Genomic DNA, 14,280 nt, shown 5'->3' on the forward strand with positions numbered 1-14,280 from the left:
TTACAGAATTTAAACATGGGAAATAAAATACATAAAAAAGCAGAAGACTGAATATTTGGCAGAGTTTATTCGCTGGTTCTTAAAAATAGACTATGAACAAAAGTATCTGCCATTCAAAACAAAGTAATTTTAGCTGTGCATATAATTGTAGTTCTTCACTCTCATTCTTAATTCCAACGCTTACAAAAATATGTACTATGTTTAATCTGGTACCTGACATACGTGTTCACGAACACAGCATTCCCTCTCTTCAACATCTTTGGGTGCCTCTTGTTACAGAATCACAGAACGGTTTGGGTTGGAAGGGACCTTAAAGATCATCCAGTTCCCACCCCCCTGCCATGGGCAGGGACACCTTCCACCAGACCAGGTTGCTTCAAGCCCCGTCCAGCCTGGCCTTGAGCACTGCCAGGGATGGGGCACCTGTGCCACTGCCTCACTGTCGCAGCACTCTCCAAACTACCAGCTCCAGCAAGGTCTTTTACCATCTCATACCAACATACTGGGCTCCTCCACCGTGTGTCAAAAAGCTGTTGTCAATGCTCTGTAGGCACCCTCCTCTACCACATCACATGCTTACTACATTTTCTTCAATATCTGTATTTACTATTATTTCATTTACCTCTTTAGGTTTGTTTCCCAAGAAAATGGGTCTTTGATTGCACTGTCTACCATGTCTCTCCTTCCTCTCTTGAAAATTCTCCTATCCTCGCCAGAAATTTAAAGATCTCAAAGAGAAAGATTCTTAAAGGTTTATAAAATTCAGCAACTAGAGAGAGGAGACCCCAATTACAGGTCTTCCCAAAAGCCTTGAGGAAGGGAGGATCAGTGTATAAATCCATACGAACACCTATATGAATCCATTTACTAACACCTTCATGAGCCCCTTAACCAGCCATTGCACGCTCACGTTCGCCCATACAAAGGAGGACAAGAAGGCAGCATCACATATGGCAGTGAGGGGAATGGGCACCAGGATGGGGAAAAAGCTACATGCAGGGGGAAAGAGGCAAAAGAGGTGGGAGACACAGCAGGAAAATGAGTGTCTAGCAACAGCTAGAAAAGAGCCCAGGGTTACATCACACAAGAGAAAGGGGCCTGCAGTTAGTGAAATGAAATGGCGCAGACCTCAAACCACCCTGAAGCTGGGTCCCCACACTTCAAGTGCTCACCAGTCCTCTTCCACTTTCCACTGTATTTACAATATCGCAAGACAAATTTTTAACAGCTCAGCTGAAGTCCAAAACCCTGTGTGATGTTTCTCAAACAGTGAATGTGAAGGTGTTTTTCACTTACCTTCTAAGCACACAGGCTATTAGCAGGTGAGCTCATCCAGTTTCCTCTTACCATTGTAATTAGAAATGCATTTTAGCAAACTTTAGCAAACAAAAGCAAATTCTGCATTTACCAAAAAGTCAAAGCATATCACAGATCTCAACATCAAAAGATATCGAACAACACAAAAAAATTCAGCTAACTTCCAAACTACAACAATAAAATAAATATAAACATTGTAGTTGTTCTGAGAGCTGTAAGCAGAAGAAATACTCAGAAACGTTAGCAATAATGAAAAGGAGAACAATAAAACTGCAAAGCTGAAAATAATGCACAGAACTGTTAAAAAGGGATCCTGTCAGTCAGGTGAGTGAATGGTTTATATAAACAGGCAAATGCACGTCTAATTTTAAAATAAATAGTTTGAAATTATTCCAAAATCCTTTGATGAAAAGGTACTATAGAAATTTAAGGATTAAGAATATTTTAATCCTTATATAGAGACTTTATTTGATTTGCAAATATATATACAAATTTTCTGCCAAATTATTTGTATACAGAAATATTAAAGTTATATATATACTAAGCTGTGTGTGTTTTCATAAACAAATTTACATTTATCATAAATATATACAAAAATCAAGGGCTGTAATAAAGATATTACAGGGGAAAAATACTTTCCTGTCCTTTGGACACTGTATTTTTCATTTTCTTCTTTAAAACTATTCACAGACTAAACATAACTGATGTTAGTGCAGATAACTACATCCAGGTCCAGCATTTGTCATACCTATGAAGAAATGTGCCGGCAGTTCTAAAATTATACAGCTGTCAGATACAGAGATTCTGTATCAAGTTAATCAAATCATACTAAATACTTTTCAGCTAATAAATACCCCAAGCAGTTAAGTCTTAGACCAGTGACTATTTTATACAGTGTTAGCATGGGCAAAACCAAATTTGATTATATAATCGGTGATTCTGATTACCTGGAATAGCTTCATGGGCTGTCAAAACCACACTTATAATAGGATTTTTAGCTCCTGAAACTTGTTCAGTCTCCTTAGTTGATGGTGTTTTCTCTGTTTTCTGAGCTCTGGACCTCTTTGGAGTTTTTTCTCGCTCATCTTCCTTCCTGTCAAGGTCAACGTCAGAATCATTACCTAAAGAGTAAACATCAAAAAGAATGTAACTATGTACAAAAGAAATGGGGTAACACAGTCACTACCACCACAAGAAAGAATTAGAAGAAATTAATGCTACTCTAGAAAGAAATACATGTAATCATAACAAGACGTGCTGGACAAATCCCTAAAAGGGAGTATTTTCCCTCTATTTAATAAAACCAGTGTGATACTTACACAAACAGAGAATCCAGACAAAAAATTTAAAACTTTTCAAAGTTTTCTGAGCGTTTCTGGACCCTCAGAAACATTTGTGTTTCTAAATTATCTTAATATTATTGTGGATCTTATTGAAAATTCTACAAACTTTGTAGAATTTCTTATGATTTCACTATCAATGAAAAATTATTTTTCTCCTTTCCATATGTAATTGTTCTGATGACTTCAGGATTATTTCTTCTAGTACTGGATTCATTATCTATCTTATTTAATGGAAAGTCTTCAAACAGCCTCTCTGGATTAGGCTTTTTTCACCCACTGTTACTGTGAATCAATAGCCAGAAACACAATTTTCTTTCACAGAATTGATTCAGTAATTAAAATTCAAAATAGTACTTTGGTTCAAACTGTCTCCTGACACATAACTCTTCATTTTGAAGGCCTGCACTTCTAAGTCATTCCCTAACTGCTGCTGTTCAGAGTGTCTTCAGTCTCTTAAGTTGGTTAACTTTTGGACCTGTTAACTAGAAAGCAATGCAATAGAAGTTAGAATGAAAAATCACTGATCAGCTAAGTTGTTCCGAGAAGCTATTTCTTTCTTAAAGCAAATGAGGAACTCCTCACTGAAATTCTAAAAATGAAATAATAAAAATGCTTGTATATAAAGAATTAGCAGCATAAAGAATAAAAACAGAGGCCTGTAAGTTTATACCAACAAAATTTCTTTATCTTAGATGAAGTGGTAGAAGATGCAGGCTAGAGAAAACAAACTTGGCAAATTAAGGCATGCAAATGTTCCAGAGGTATTGAGTATGGAGAGCAAAAACCGATGGAAGAAAACTATAAATGAACCCAGTGAATTTTTTTGTTGTTGTTGGGGGTTTTTTTGTCTGTTTTGGTTTTTTGTTTGTTTGGTTTTGGTTTCCTCTGAATTGAAAGTAGCTGACATGATCTCCAGAGTAAGTCATTCAATGTATATTCATAATGTGCTGTAGCTGCTCTACTGAGATAGGGAAAAATATATAAATTAAAAATGGTAACAGCAAAGCTGTAGTGTGTCTAGAGTTTATGACATGCAAATAGCAAAACAGTGGAAAGACATGCTATATGGAAATGGCTGTGGTTTAATTTCAGTAATATTTTGTTAATATTCATCTGAGATTCAAACAAGACTGTTCCCATGGTCTTACCCTTAATGAAACAAAGGGCTAAAGAGTACTGTCTGTTCCTTAAAAAAATGAAGGACACAAGCACAAACTAGAGTAGCATAGTTAGGACTGATCATGTAATTACCACCTGGATAAACTGCAAGCTCTTCACCAGATACAAACCCAGAAGGAAACAAGGTATGTAGGAATTAGTTTAGATTTCTCAGGCATATTGAGGCAGAAGTATGTATACTAACAACGATTAATGACTTGATGCTAATCTGTACATTTGAAATTCATATTTACAATACCAAGCATGAGCAACAATCACAGAGCAAACTGAGTTCGCACACTGTTAGCAAGCTATCTTGCTACGGAGTCATTAGCAATGTTTTTGCCCCAGCTTCCCATTTCTAGATGATACAAAATTATCTTGAGAGCCCTGCCCCTGCTTTTCAGTACCTGCTAATGATTTTTTCAATTTTGTTAGAGAAATTCCTTGATATATACCTCTTCTCAACTACCTTTTCCTCATTCAATTTCTATTATTTTGGAAAATATTGCTACTTTATAGGTATGAAGGTTCTCATCCCATCCCCACTTAACTCCTTAATATAGTTGTAAATTACTGACTGATATTGAAACTATATAATTGTAACACCGACACTTTTCTGCAATACTTTAAAGGGATATTTGAATATAAGGAAATATCCCCTTCGACAAGAAACTGCTTCTGCAGTGTTTTCTTTTGGCATGATGAAGGAGCATGGGGGGAAACAAACACATTTTTCCACATTGACTCAATAAACAGCCTCTGTTAGTTTATTATCAACAATACAATGAATCATCACATATTTCACAGCAGGACCAGGTCAGACAACAGAAGAAAGTCTGCTCACAAAGAATCAGAATACACAAAGAATGTGAACTTTTCATTAAATTGTGTTTCCCTGAGGCTGCTTCACGTACTGCTACATAACAAATACAAATATTAACTGGGTTTATTACTCTGGTTTTGTTCAGTGGACAGCAAGAGTTAGTGATACTGTTGGGGGAGTTAAGATTTTATATACCTGTGGACAAAACTCCAAGTCATTTTTTGCATGTTTTAGCTAAAAGAAATCCAGAACTATAGATTGAAAGGAAAGCTGTGATAAGGACAACAGAATTTTTTCCATTTTCTTTGGGATCACACAATGAATTCCTAGTAGGCATACAAACAGAATCCAAGCACCCTACTCCTAAATTCTCCTTTCTAACTATGACAAAGTAAGAGTTAGTCAGTTTTATGAGGAACTAAAGTAGTTGAAACCAAACAACAAAGCCATTTTATTGCCTTTTCATGCTCTTCACGTTAACCTGTTAACTCCATCAATTTTGAATACTGGAATTCTACTAGAAACGGAAGAAAAGAAGAAGAGGAAGAAGAGGAAGAAAAGGACAAAACACAGACTTGAGTTTGTTAGTGATCCACACTAATGATTAACTACTACCATAGTCACAAGCTAACAAATGCTTCATGCTGGTTTTCTTTCATAATGTGCCTCTATCAGGCAGATCAGTTTGCTAGTTCCTTTGCTTCAACCAAAGATAAGAGCTCTAGAAAAGAACAGACATGTTACAATAAATACAGTTCACTGTGACACCCTGCTTTCTAAACAGACATCCAAAAATGCTACTCAAAAAGATTTTAAAATAATATACAGAAATGCAAAATAAAAATATTTCTTTACTACAAAGTTGCTATTGCATATTCATAGAAAACTTGTACATGGATGCTAAGCATAAATATGAAGATTATACCCATGTGAAAATATTTTCTTTAAAACCCCAAAGCTGGTAAGTACTTCAAACAAAGGACTGAATCTCAATTTCCATCTTCTCAATACGAGCTGAGAACATCCAGCAGCTAACAGGAGGACTACACTCAGCGTCTGCAAAGATGCAAGGAAGGTATTGAGTGCCATGCAAATTACATTAATAGGAAAAAAACCCCACCATACATATATTGGCCAAAAACAGGCAAGTGAGAAAATTCAACTTATTTGCTGATCATACATCTTCAATTAGCACTGAATAGTTGTATGAACCTTCTCAACACTCACATGATAAAAAAAAAATTAAAAAATTGTCTCCTCTCTACCGAGTGGTCAACTCAAGTTTTGACACTTAAATGTGAAAATTTATTCACTAATCTGATGGACATTGATGACAGTAGCCCCATTCTTCCCCTTCTGGAGAAGGAACAAGCATCTTCCAGAAACTGTTTGTTGGTAAGGAGCTGGGGCTGCACACATTGCCAATACTTTTTGCTACAAACATAACTATTTCATAGTCTATGTGTACCTGAAAGAGACTTAAAAAAAAAGCCAGAACCAACGTTCCCCAGCGAATCACCAAACAAAAAAAAATCTTAACTCCCAATGACAGCTGCTTTCTTCCTGAACTCTCTCTATACCAAAAAACCCTGAACTAGAAGGTGTGCTTTAAGGAAGGATTAAGAGGGAGACAAAAGCACATTTTAATGAAAAACAAGAGCTTCAACTTTGACCACAGGGCTCAGACTGTCTTTCCATAATATGGTAGCATATCATGAGTAATTTAGTTGTCTTCTTGGAAAAAAATTGTCAAAGTGTTTTGCCTCTCACAGCTAGGACAACCTGTACAATGGAACAATTCTTGTTGAATTATAAAGGAACACCCACAAGTGATTTGTAAGACGGTTTATCAGAAAATTGAGTATATGCAATTTAGCATAGATAAGCAAAGTTTCTCCAAGCAGTAATGCTTGCTCCTAAACAGATTTATTTACACAAACTGCCTCACTTTGCATCTCCCTTGCTAAGCAGTCAGTTTAGCACTTTGTCAGCTGACTTTGATTCAACAGACAAATAAACTGACCTCCCCTATCTAGCTACAGGCATTTTAAATGCCTGTTTCTGTTTGTGCAAGAAATACAGCACCATGCCTTGTGCCTTCTAACACATCTAAGAAATGGTCATGTCTGTGTTGACAAGTAAAGCTACTGTCAACTCTGAATCAATCACTGCTTGCAGACTTCTGTCAAACTGGATTGTTCATCTGTCCCATGATTTTATTTCAGTCATTAATTGAAGGTATTGCTCTCTACATTCATAACTGGATGCACAACTTTCTGCAGGCACAGCTACACATCCTCAACTGGCACGTTTTTAAACTACCATTCATTCAAATTACTATTTTTTTATACCCTACAAGATGTCGGTATTTCATAGTAGCAAGAGAGCAGCTTGGAAAAAAAAGTAAACTGGCCATTCAAAATGAACACATGAAATCGGTTCTCCTGCACAAACTGACATACAACTCACAGAAAGAATTCAGTCAAATCAGAATCTAACTGAATGGCAAAACCATTTTAAACTAAGGCCAAAAGTGCCAACTTTAAGAATTATGCAGGCTCCCAATTCAGTAGGAATGAATGGTTCACTCCAGAGAAGAGAACCTGTCCACTGCTGTAATCTGTCTTCCACCCAAATCCCATTCCCCAGGCATCAAATGTCCTCCCTTCTATCTGTCAGCGATTCAGCTATGCTGTGGTGTGGGAGAGGGATGGTGGTTAAAATAATTACCTGTTGCCTGCCTCCCAAAACAACTGACCTTAGAGGCAGCTGCTGGGGAACTGCTTCAATCCAGCAACAGCCAAAAGCCTTGAACCCATCCCGCCCCAGCGGCAGAGGCTGAAGCAGCCCTGTTTTCTGGCTGGGGGCAGACACAGTAAAGACACATGGCTGTTCAGGAGCAACCTCAACACCTCCAGTTTTGTCTTCCAATAAAGAGAATGGATGGCAGCACCACCAGCCAGCCAGATCCAAATCATTAGTCAAAAACATTAATTTGTTTTAACCAAATAAAAATAAATAGGTGTAGACACAGCTCTGCTTGAATCACAGCAACTTTCCTAAGCAAATTTGCCCCCTCCTGAAGAGAGCATGTACAATTAGGATTTGTAAGCACAACAGACATATTTTAATTCTGTGCTGCAGTGGGTTTGCATGGCAAGGTTTTGGTAGTTGGGGGGTAGTAGTTAGGGGGTGTGGTACAGGGGGGGCTTCTGTGAGAAGCTGCCAGAAGCTTCCCCTGTGTCACACGGGGCCAGTTCCAGCCACTGTGAGATGGACATGCCGCTGGGATGGACACACAGCTGGGATGGCCCCGCCGCTGGGATGGACACACGGCTGGGATGGCCCCGCCGCTGGGATGGACACACGGCTGGGATGGCCCCGCCGCTGGGACGGCCCCGCCGGCGGCCCAGGCCGAGCCCATCAGCGCCGGCGGCAGCGCCTCTGAGAGAACGTATTGAAGAAGCGGGAACAACCCGCACAGCAACTTGCAGCGGGAGAGGAGCGAGCTGTGTGGGAGCCGCGGCCCTGCAGCCCCCGGGCAGCGCCGGAGGGGCCGGAGCCGCTCCCGGCCCGGAGCAGAGATTCCCCCCCAGCCCGCGGCGCCCCCGGCCCGCGGAGCCCCCGGGGGAGCAGCTCCCCCCCCGCAGCCCGGGCAGGGCCCCCCCCGGGGCAGGGGGTGCCCGCAGGGGGCTGTGACCCGCGGGCAGCGGCGCCGGGGCAGCTCCGGGCAGGGCCTGTGGCCCCGCGGGGAGGAGCCCGGGCTGGGGCCGGGCTGGGGCAGGGCCTGTGCCCCCGGGGGCGGGGGGGCTGGGGCCGGCTGGGCCGGGGGGGCTGCGCCCGCGGGGGGGACACGCTGCGGCAGGGAAGGAGAGGAACGAGGAGCGGGGGAGACAAGGAGCGAGAAGCTGAGCGCGGCCCTCAGTGCCCGTAGCCCTGTGCTGCTGCTGGGAGGGGGCAGGGACGGGCAGGAGCCGAGCTGCGCCCGGGGAGAAGGGAGCGCTGCGGAAGGTGCTTTGAGGGTCGGGTTTATTTCTCACTGGCCCGCTCTGACTTTCCCCGGGGCAGACCTGGGTTGTGCCTGTGACGGTCACTGGGGAGCGATCTCTCCCTGCCCCCACCCCGACCCACGGGCCTGTCGTTACATTCTCTGCCCCCTGCCCGGCTGAGGAGGGCAGGGACAGAGCGGGCAGGGGGGCACCTGCCCTCCGGCATGGCCAGCCCGCCGCAGGTGCAAAAAAGTAACACTTTTTTCGTGCTGTTTTAGTGAATTGGCTCAGAAGGTGAAGGTAGTCATTATGCATCAAACGATTTAATTCGATGCACAGAAGATGTCAGTAACCAGTAAGGCTTGGTGACTCCTGAAAGAGTGGGAGAACTATCAACGAGATTCCGACCTCTGGGAGGTCAGTGTGGATCACTGATCACGCAAGCAGAGAGCAGCAAAGGCCTGTTATATCCACCAGTTTTACCTCTGACCAATATATACTGCAGGTTCAATAGAGTTCTGTAGTGATTTATTCATTTTAAGTTTAAATGTCCAATTTGATAAGGATTTCAACACTCCCTTTGTGGATCTATAAAAGGCAGCAAAACATTTTATCAATTGGAAACCTTTCCTAATACTGTATCTGCAGCTCAAATCATGTATTATTTTTCTCTCAATAAAGAATATCACATGGAATATCAATATATTTTTCCATTATTTATATGTTTAGCATACTTTAGCAACAACTAAAAATTAGTGTGTCATCAGCATTATTTTGGTCACAAATCAAAAACACCACATCAGGGGAAAAAAAAGAGAATTCAGGGAAAAAAAAGAATTTACTACCTTTGGAAGAAGGGGCAAGCAACTCTAAGAGGACTATAAGGATGTCATTAGTTATGCAGGGAGAAAATTAGAAAGGTGAAAGCCCAGCTAGAACTTAAGCTGGCTACTGCCATAAAAGAACAAAAATGTTTTTACAAATACATTAGAAACAAAAGGAGGGCCAAGGATAATCTCCATCTGTTAATTGATTGTGGTGGGGAACATTCCCACAAAGGATGAGGAAAAGGCTGAGGTCCTGATGCCTTCTTTGTCTCAGTCTTTAATAGCAGTACCAGTTACTGTCAGGGTACTCAGCCCCCTGTGTTTGAGGACAGGGAGGAGCAGAATGAAGCCCCCACAGTCCAGGAGGGAACAATTAGTGACCTGCTGCTCCACTTAGACATGCACAAGTCAATGGGGCCAGACGGGATCCACCTGAGCATACTGAGGGAGCTGACAGAAGAGCTCACCAAGTTGCTCTCCATCATTTATCAGCAGTCTTAGCTAACTGGAGAGGTCCCAGAGGCTGGAGGTCAGCCAATGTGATGCCCATCTACGAGAAGGGTTGGAAGGAGGATCTGGGGAACTACAGGCCTGTCAGCCTGACCTCAGTGCCAGGGAAGGTTATGGAGCAGATCATCCTGAGCATCATCACATGGCACATACAGGACAGCCAGGGTTTCAGGCCCAGCCAGCGTGAGTTTATGAAAAGCAAGTCCTTCTTGACAAACCTGATCTCCTCCTATGACAAGGTGACCCACTTCCTGGATGAGGGAAAGGCTGTGGATGTTGTCGACCTGGACCTCAGTAAAGCCTTTGACACCATCTCCCACAGCATCTCCTGGAGACACTGGCGGCTCATGGCTCGGATGGGTGTGCTCTGTGCTGGGTTAAAACCTGGCTGGATGGCCGAGCCCAAAGAGGGGTGGTGGATGGAGTTACATCCAGCTGGTGGCCGGTCACAAGTGGTGTGCCCCAGGGCTCGGTACTGGGGCCAGTCCTGGTTAATGTCTTTATCAATGATCTGGACAGGGGCATTGAGTGCACACCCTCAGGACATTTGCAGACAACACCAAGCTGGACAGGAGTGTTGATCTGCTTGAGGGTCGGAAGGCTCTGCAGAGGGACCTGGACTGGCTGGACTGATGGGCCAATGCCAACTGTATGAAATTCAACAAGCAGAAGTGCCAGGTCCTGCACTCGGATGCCCACGTGGCCAAGGAGGCCAATGGCATCCTGGCCTGTATCAGAGACAGTGTGGCCAGCAGGACAGGGGCAGTAAATGTCCCCCTGTACTTGGCACTGGTGAGGCCACACCTCGAATACTGTGTTCAGTTTTGGGGCCCTCACTTCAACAAAGAAATTGAGGTGCTGGAGCGTGTGCCAGAGAAGAGCAGCAAAGCTGGTGCAGGGTCTGGAGCACAAGTCTCCTGAGGAGAAGCTGAGGGAACTGGGGTTGTTCAGCCTGGAGAAAAGGAGGCTCAGGAGGGACCTTATTGTTCCTCACAGCTACCTGACAGGGGGCTGTAGGCAGGTGGGATTTGGTCTCTTCTCCCAGGTAACAGCCAACAGGACAAGAGAAAATGAACCCAAGTTGCCCCAGGGGAGGTTTAGATTGGATATTAGGAAAAATTCCTTCACTGAAAGGGTGGTCAAGCACTGGAACAGGCCTCCCAGGGAGGTGGTGGAATCACCATCCCTGGAAGCATTCAAAAAATGTGCTTAGAGATAGGGTTTAGTGGTGGACTTGGCAGTCCTGGGTTAATGGTTGGACTTGATGATCTAAAAGGCCTTTTCCAAGCTCAATGACTCTATGATTCTATGAGCTGCTACAAAGAAAATTAACTCCATCCCAGCCAGATCCAGTGCAAAGTGAAAACATTCTTGATTTTTAATCCGTTGTCCATTTAGTGCTAAACTTTGCAACAAATTAAATAACATGAGAAAGCAGTAAAATATATACTACGGAAAAATCTCAGAAGCATTAGAAAACCAGATAAAAGTATTTTCAAGTTGGAAAGACATGGATAAAAATGGGGGAAAAAACAACCCTTATGTATTAGGCAAGAGGTCAATGCCTACGACTGAAGAACTTGCAGTCAAAGCTTCTTATGATTTTTAGCCACTCTTAACTACTGTGTCTGAAATGCAAGAGAAGATAACGTACCTCTGGAAGGTTCAGAGATCCTCAGTACAATTCTCCATTTAGCTCTAAGAACTTCAGTAATAGAGAAATCTCATTGAAATAGAAATTTCAGTGCTCTTTTCCTCACATACACCAAAATAAGTGTGATTTCAAGATGTTTTTGTCTCAGGGATAGTTTACACTAGAAAATGTTATTATCAACCACATCTGCTCAAGTAACTGAAGTATTTGTTAAAAATTATAAACACACAAAAACACAGACACAAAATAAATACCCAGTGTAAACTGCAATACTATGTGCTGAGTCAGCTACACCGCTATCTGTGTATGATACACTTAAGATTCAACTCCATTTGAGGACAATGAAGCTACAGAAAGGTCTTTCAATAATCAGTAACTGGTGACAGAATAACTTGGAATTAAACGAGATTAAGGCTCCCACACGCTACGTTTCTAAATGGCCATTATAGACAGAGCTCTAGTTAACACAGTCAACGAGGCCTAGAAGCAATGCAGCTAACCCTGTGTGGCTCCACAGGCTCCCCCTAAAGCACTGACTTGATCTTTGCTGGGTATAATTACAGCTTAGAAAATCTCGTGCATAAACACATATGCAGACAGGTGCTAGTCTGAAACATACTCCTACCTACAGTGACAATAAACGCAAAACAAAGCACATACACAAAAAAGTTTACGATAAAGCAATGGGCTCTAAACTGACTCTTAAGCAACAGGAAAGATCTGACTGTCTTTCTAAATAGTTCCCTGAAAATGTAAGTTCAAAACTCAGCAATAGTCAGAAAAATCAAACATAATCTGAGGAATCATTAAGAAGAGAACAGAACAGAAAAAAAAAAATTCATGCCATGGTATAAACCAGGGATGCTTTTGTGTACTGAACACCACCTATAGTTTTGGTCCTCCATCTCAAAACAGTTACAGCAGAGCTGCTGAGAAGAATAAGCCTGGCCAGATGTGTAAGCAATTTCCATATAGTCTAGTTAGTCTGTTAGTTACAACTCAGACAGGATAAGAATAATCTAAATGCAAATATGAAGATTTCTAAATCATAAACGTTATGCAAGAGGTAATACAGAACTATTATTCCCCAATGGAACGAGCAGCATCGGGTTTAAGAAACGAGCAGAAGTACTATTTCACAGACTATGTACTAATGCTCTTAAACTCATTAACACAGAACATACTGAAAACTTGAAGACCGGACAGCTTTGTAATGCACTTAGAAAAATTAATGAGTTTAACAGCTTTCAGTTGCTAACGATATGGGTGAAACCTCTAGTTCAGGGACTCTGACACCAACTTTGAAAACTAAGAATCTTGGTGCCTTTGGGTAAGTATTTTATTTTTTTTAATTTTTATATCATTAGAAGGTCCTCATGAAAATACATGAACAAATAAAAACACATTTGTAATTTAATTCTTTGCTTGTCTTTTCAAGTTTAGACTTTTCTTGTTCACATTTCGAAGAATAACCCATCATCCTCAAAACTTTCTTCATAATGAAAATTGAATCTGATAGCAATTCAACACCAAGAGCTCAAATTTTAAAGAACATGTTTTCTGAGCTGGTAAAGCGACACAAGCATGGCAAACAGTCCTAGGCACAGACCGTATTGTTCTTGTCCACTCCTCACAAAGTTTTGAGCTACTCAATGTAACCACATTTTCTTAAAGGATAATAATAATTCACAAGCTAGTTTCATCTACGTATTCAGAAATTGAAAAGTTGTCCCAAAGCGGTTCATATGGCAAAGCCAAAAGTGAAAAGTTTTCCTGTGATGGTTCAGTAATCAGTAGCTGGCTGAAGACTGAATTTCTCAGATGTATTCAAGGAAGAATTATCCCCTCAGGATAAAACCAGCCCCCAACACCTTCAATGTCTGCAGTCAAAGCAGGAAGCTTTGGGCTGGAGACAATCCAGCTGCACCAGTCACCAACAACTAGAAGCCTTTGTTATTTGCTGCTGCTCAAGAATAACTTACTTTGTTTGATAGGTTTGCTTTTGCCAGACAATAAATAAATGTTTCATCTGTCCAAAATTGAGGCTATTTTGTTTTCAAAGAAGGAAAAGGATGAACAACTTCCTTTGAAAAATCTGCCAGTGCGTTTTATACCAAAACTGATCAAGATAAGATTTAGGAGCACTAATAAGCTGAAAGATCAAGAACAGTTAATTTGAGCTTATTCTCTGATCTGAGATTTAAAAAAAAAATTAGAAAAGGCAACATTGCCACCAAAATAATGCAAATGTTAACACCATACCTAGCACATACAAACCACAAAGGGCATGGATACTTGTGATGTCAGAGATGAGACAGCTGGAATAAAGGTCACTATGTACACTTGAAAAATCCTACCACTGATGATAGTTAAAAAAATAACCAGGTACTTTATCAAAACAAGTTTCTGTGCTCTGTCAACATATTGAAAGCCCATTTTAAATAGTTTTTGCCACAGCATCTCACTGAAAGTAAAATAGTCATAGTAGTTGTGTATCATGGCAACAGACTGGACACAAAAGGCTAACAGAAAACTGGAGGAAATTCAAGGGCAAATTCTGTCTACAAGTAGAAGGAACAGGATATCATGCTAAGAAGCTAGGCAAAAGCAAAAGTCTAATTTTGACGCAAACATAAACTCAGATAATTTGGACAAA

General features: G+C 41.4%; 1 protein-coding gene across 4 annotated transcripts in view; it reads right to left on the bottom strand.

Moving 5' to 3' along the window:
• The window catches only part of ZFAT (zinc finger and AT-hook domain containing), a 145,130-nt gene that overhangs the window by 59,117 nt on the left and 71,733 nt on the right, over nucleotides 1-14,280 (bottom strand). For all 4 annotated transcript variants that reach the window (XM_056330205.1, XM_056330203.1, XM_056330201.1 and 1 more), the window contains exon 4: nucleotides 2,265-2,438. In XM_056330205.1, the coding sequence (XP_056186180.1) occupies nucleotides 2,265-2,438 (174 nt within the window). The remainder of the gene's footprint in view (nucleotides 1-2,264; nucleotides 2,439-14,280) is intronic.

The sequence above is a fragment of the Falco biarmicus genome, chromosome 3 (assembly GCF_023638135.1).
Source record: "Falco biarmicus isolate bFalBia1 chromosome 3, bFalBia1.pri, whole genome shotgun sequence".
NCBI lineage: Eukaryota > Metazoa > Chordata > Aves > Falconiformes > Falconidae > Falco > Falco biarmicus.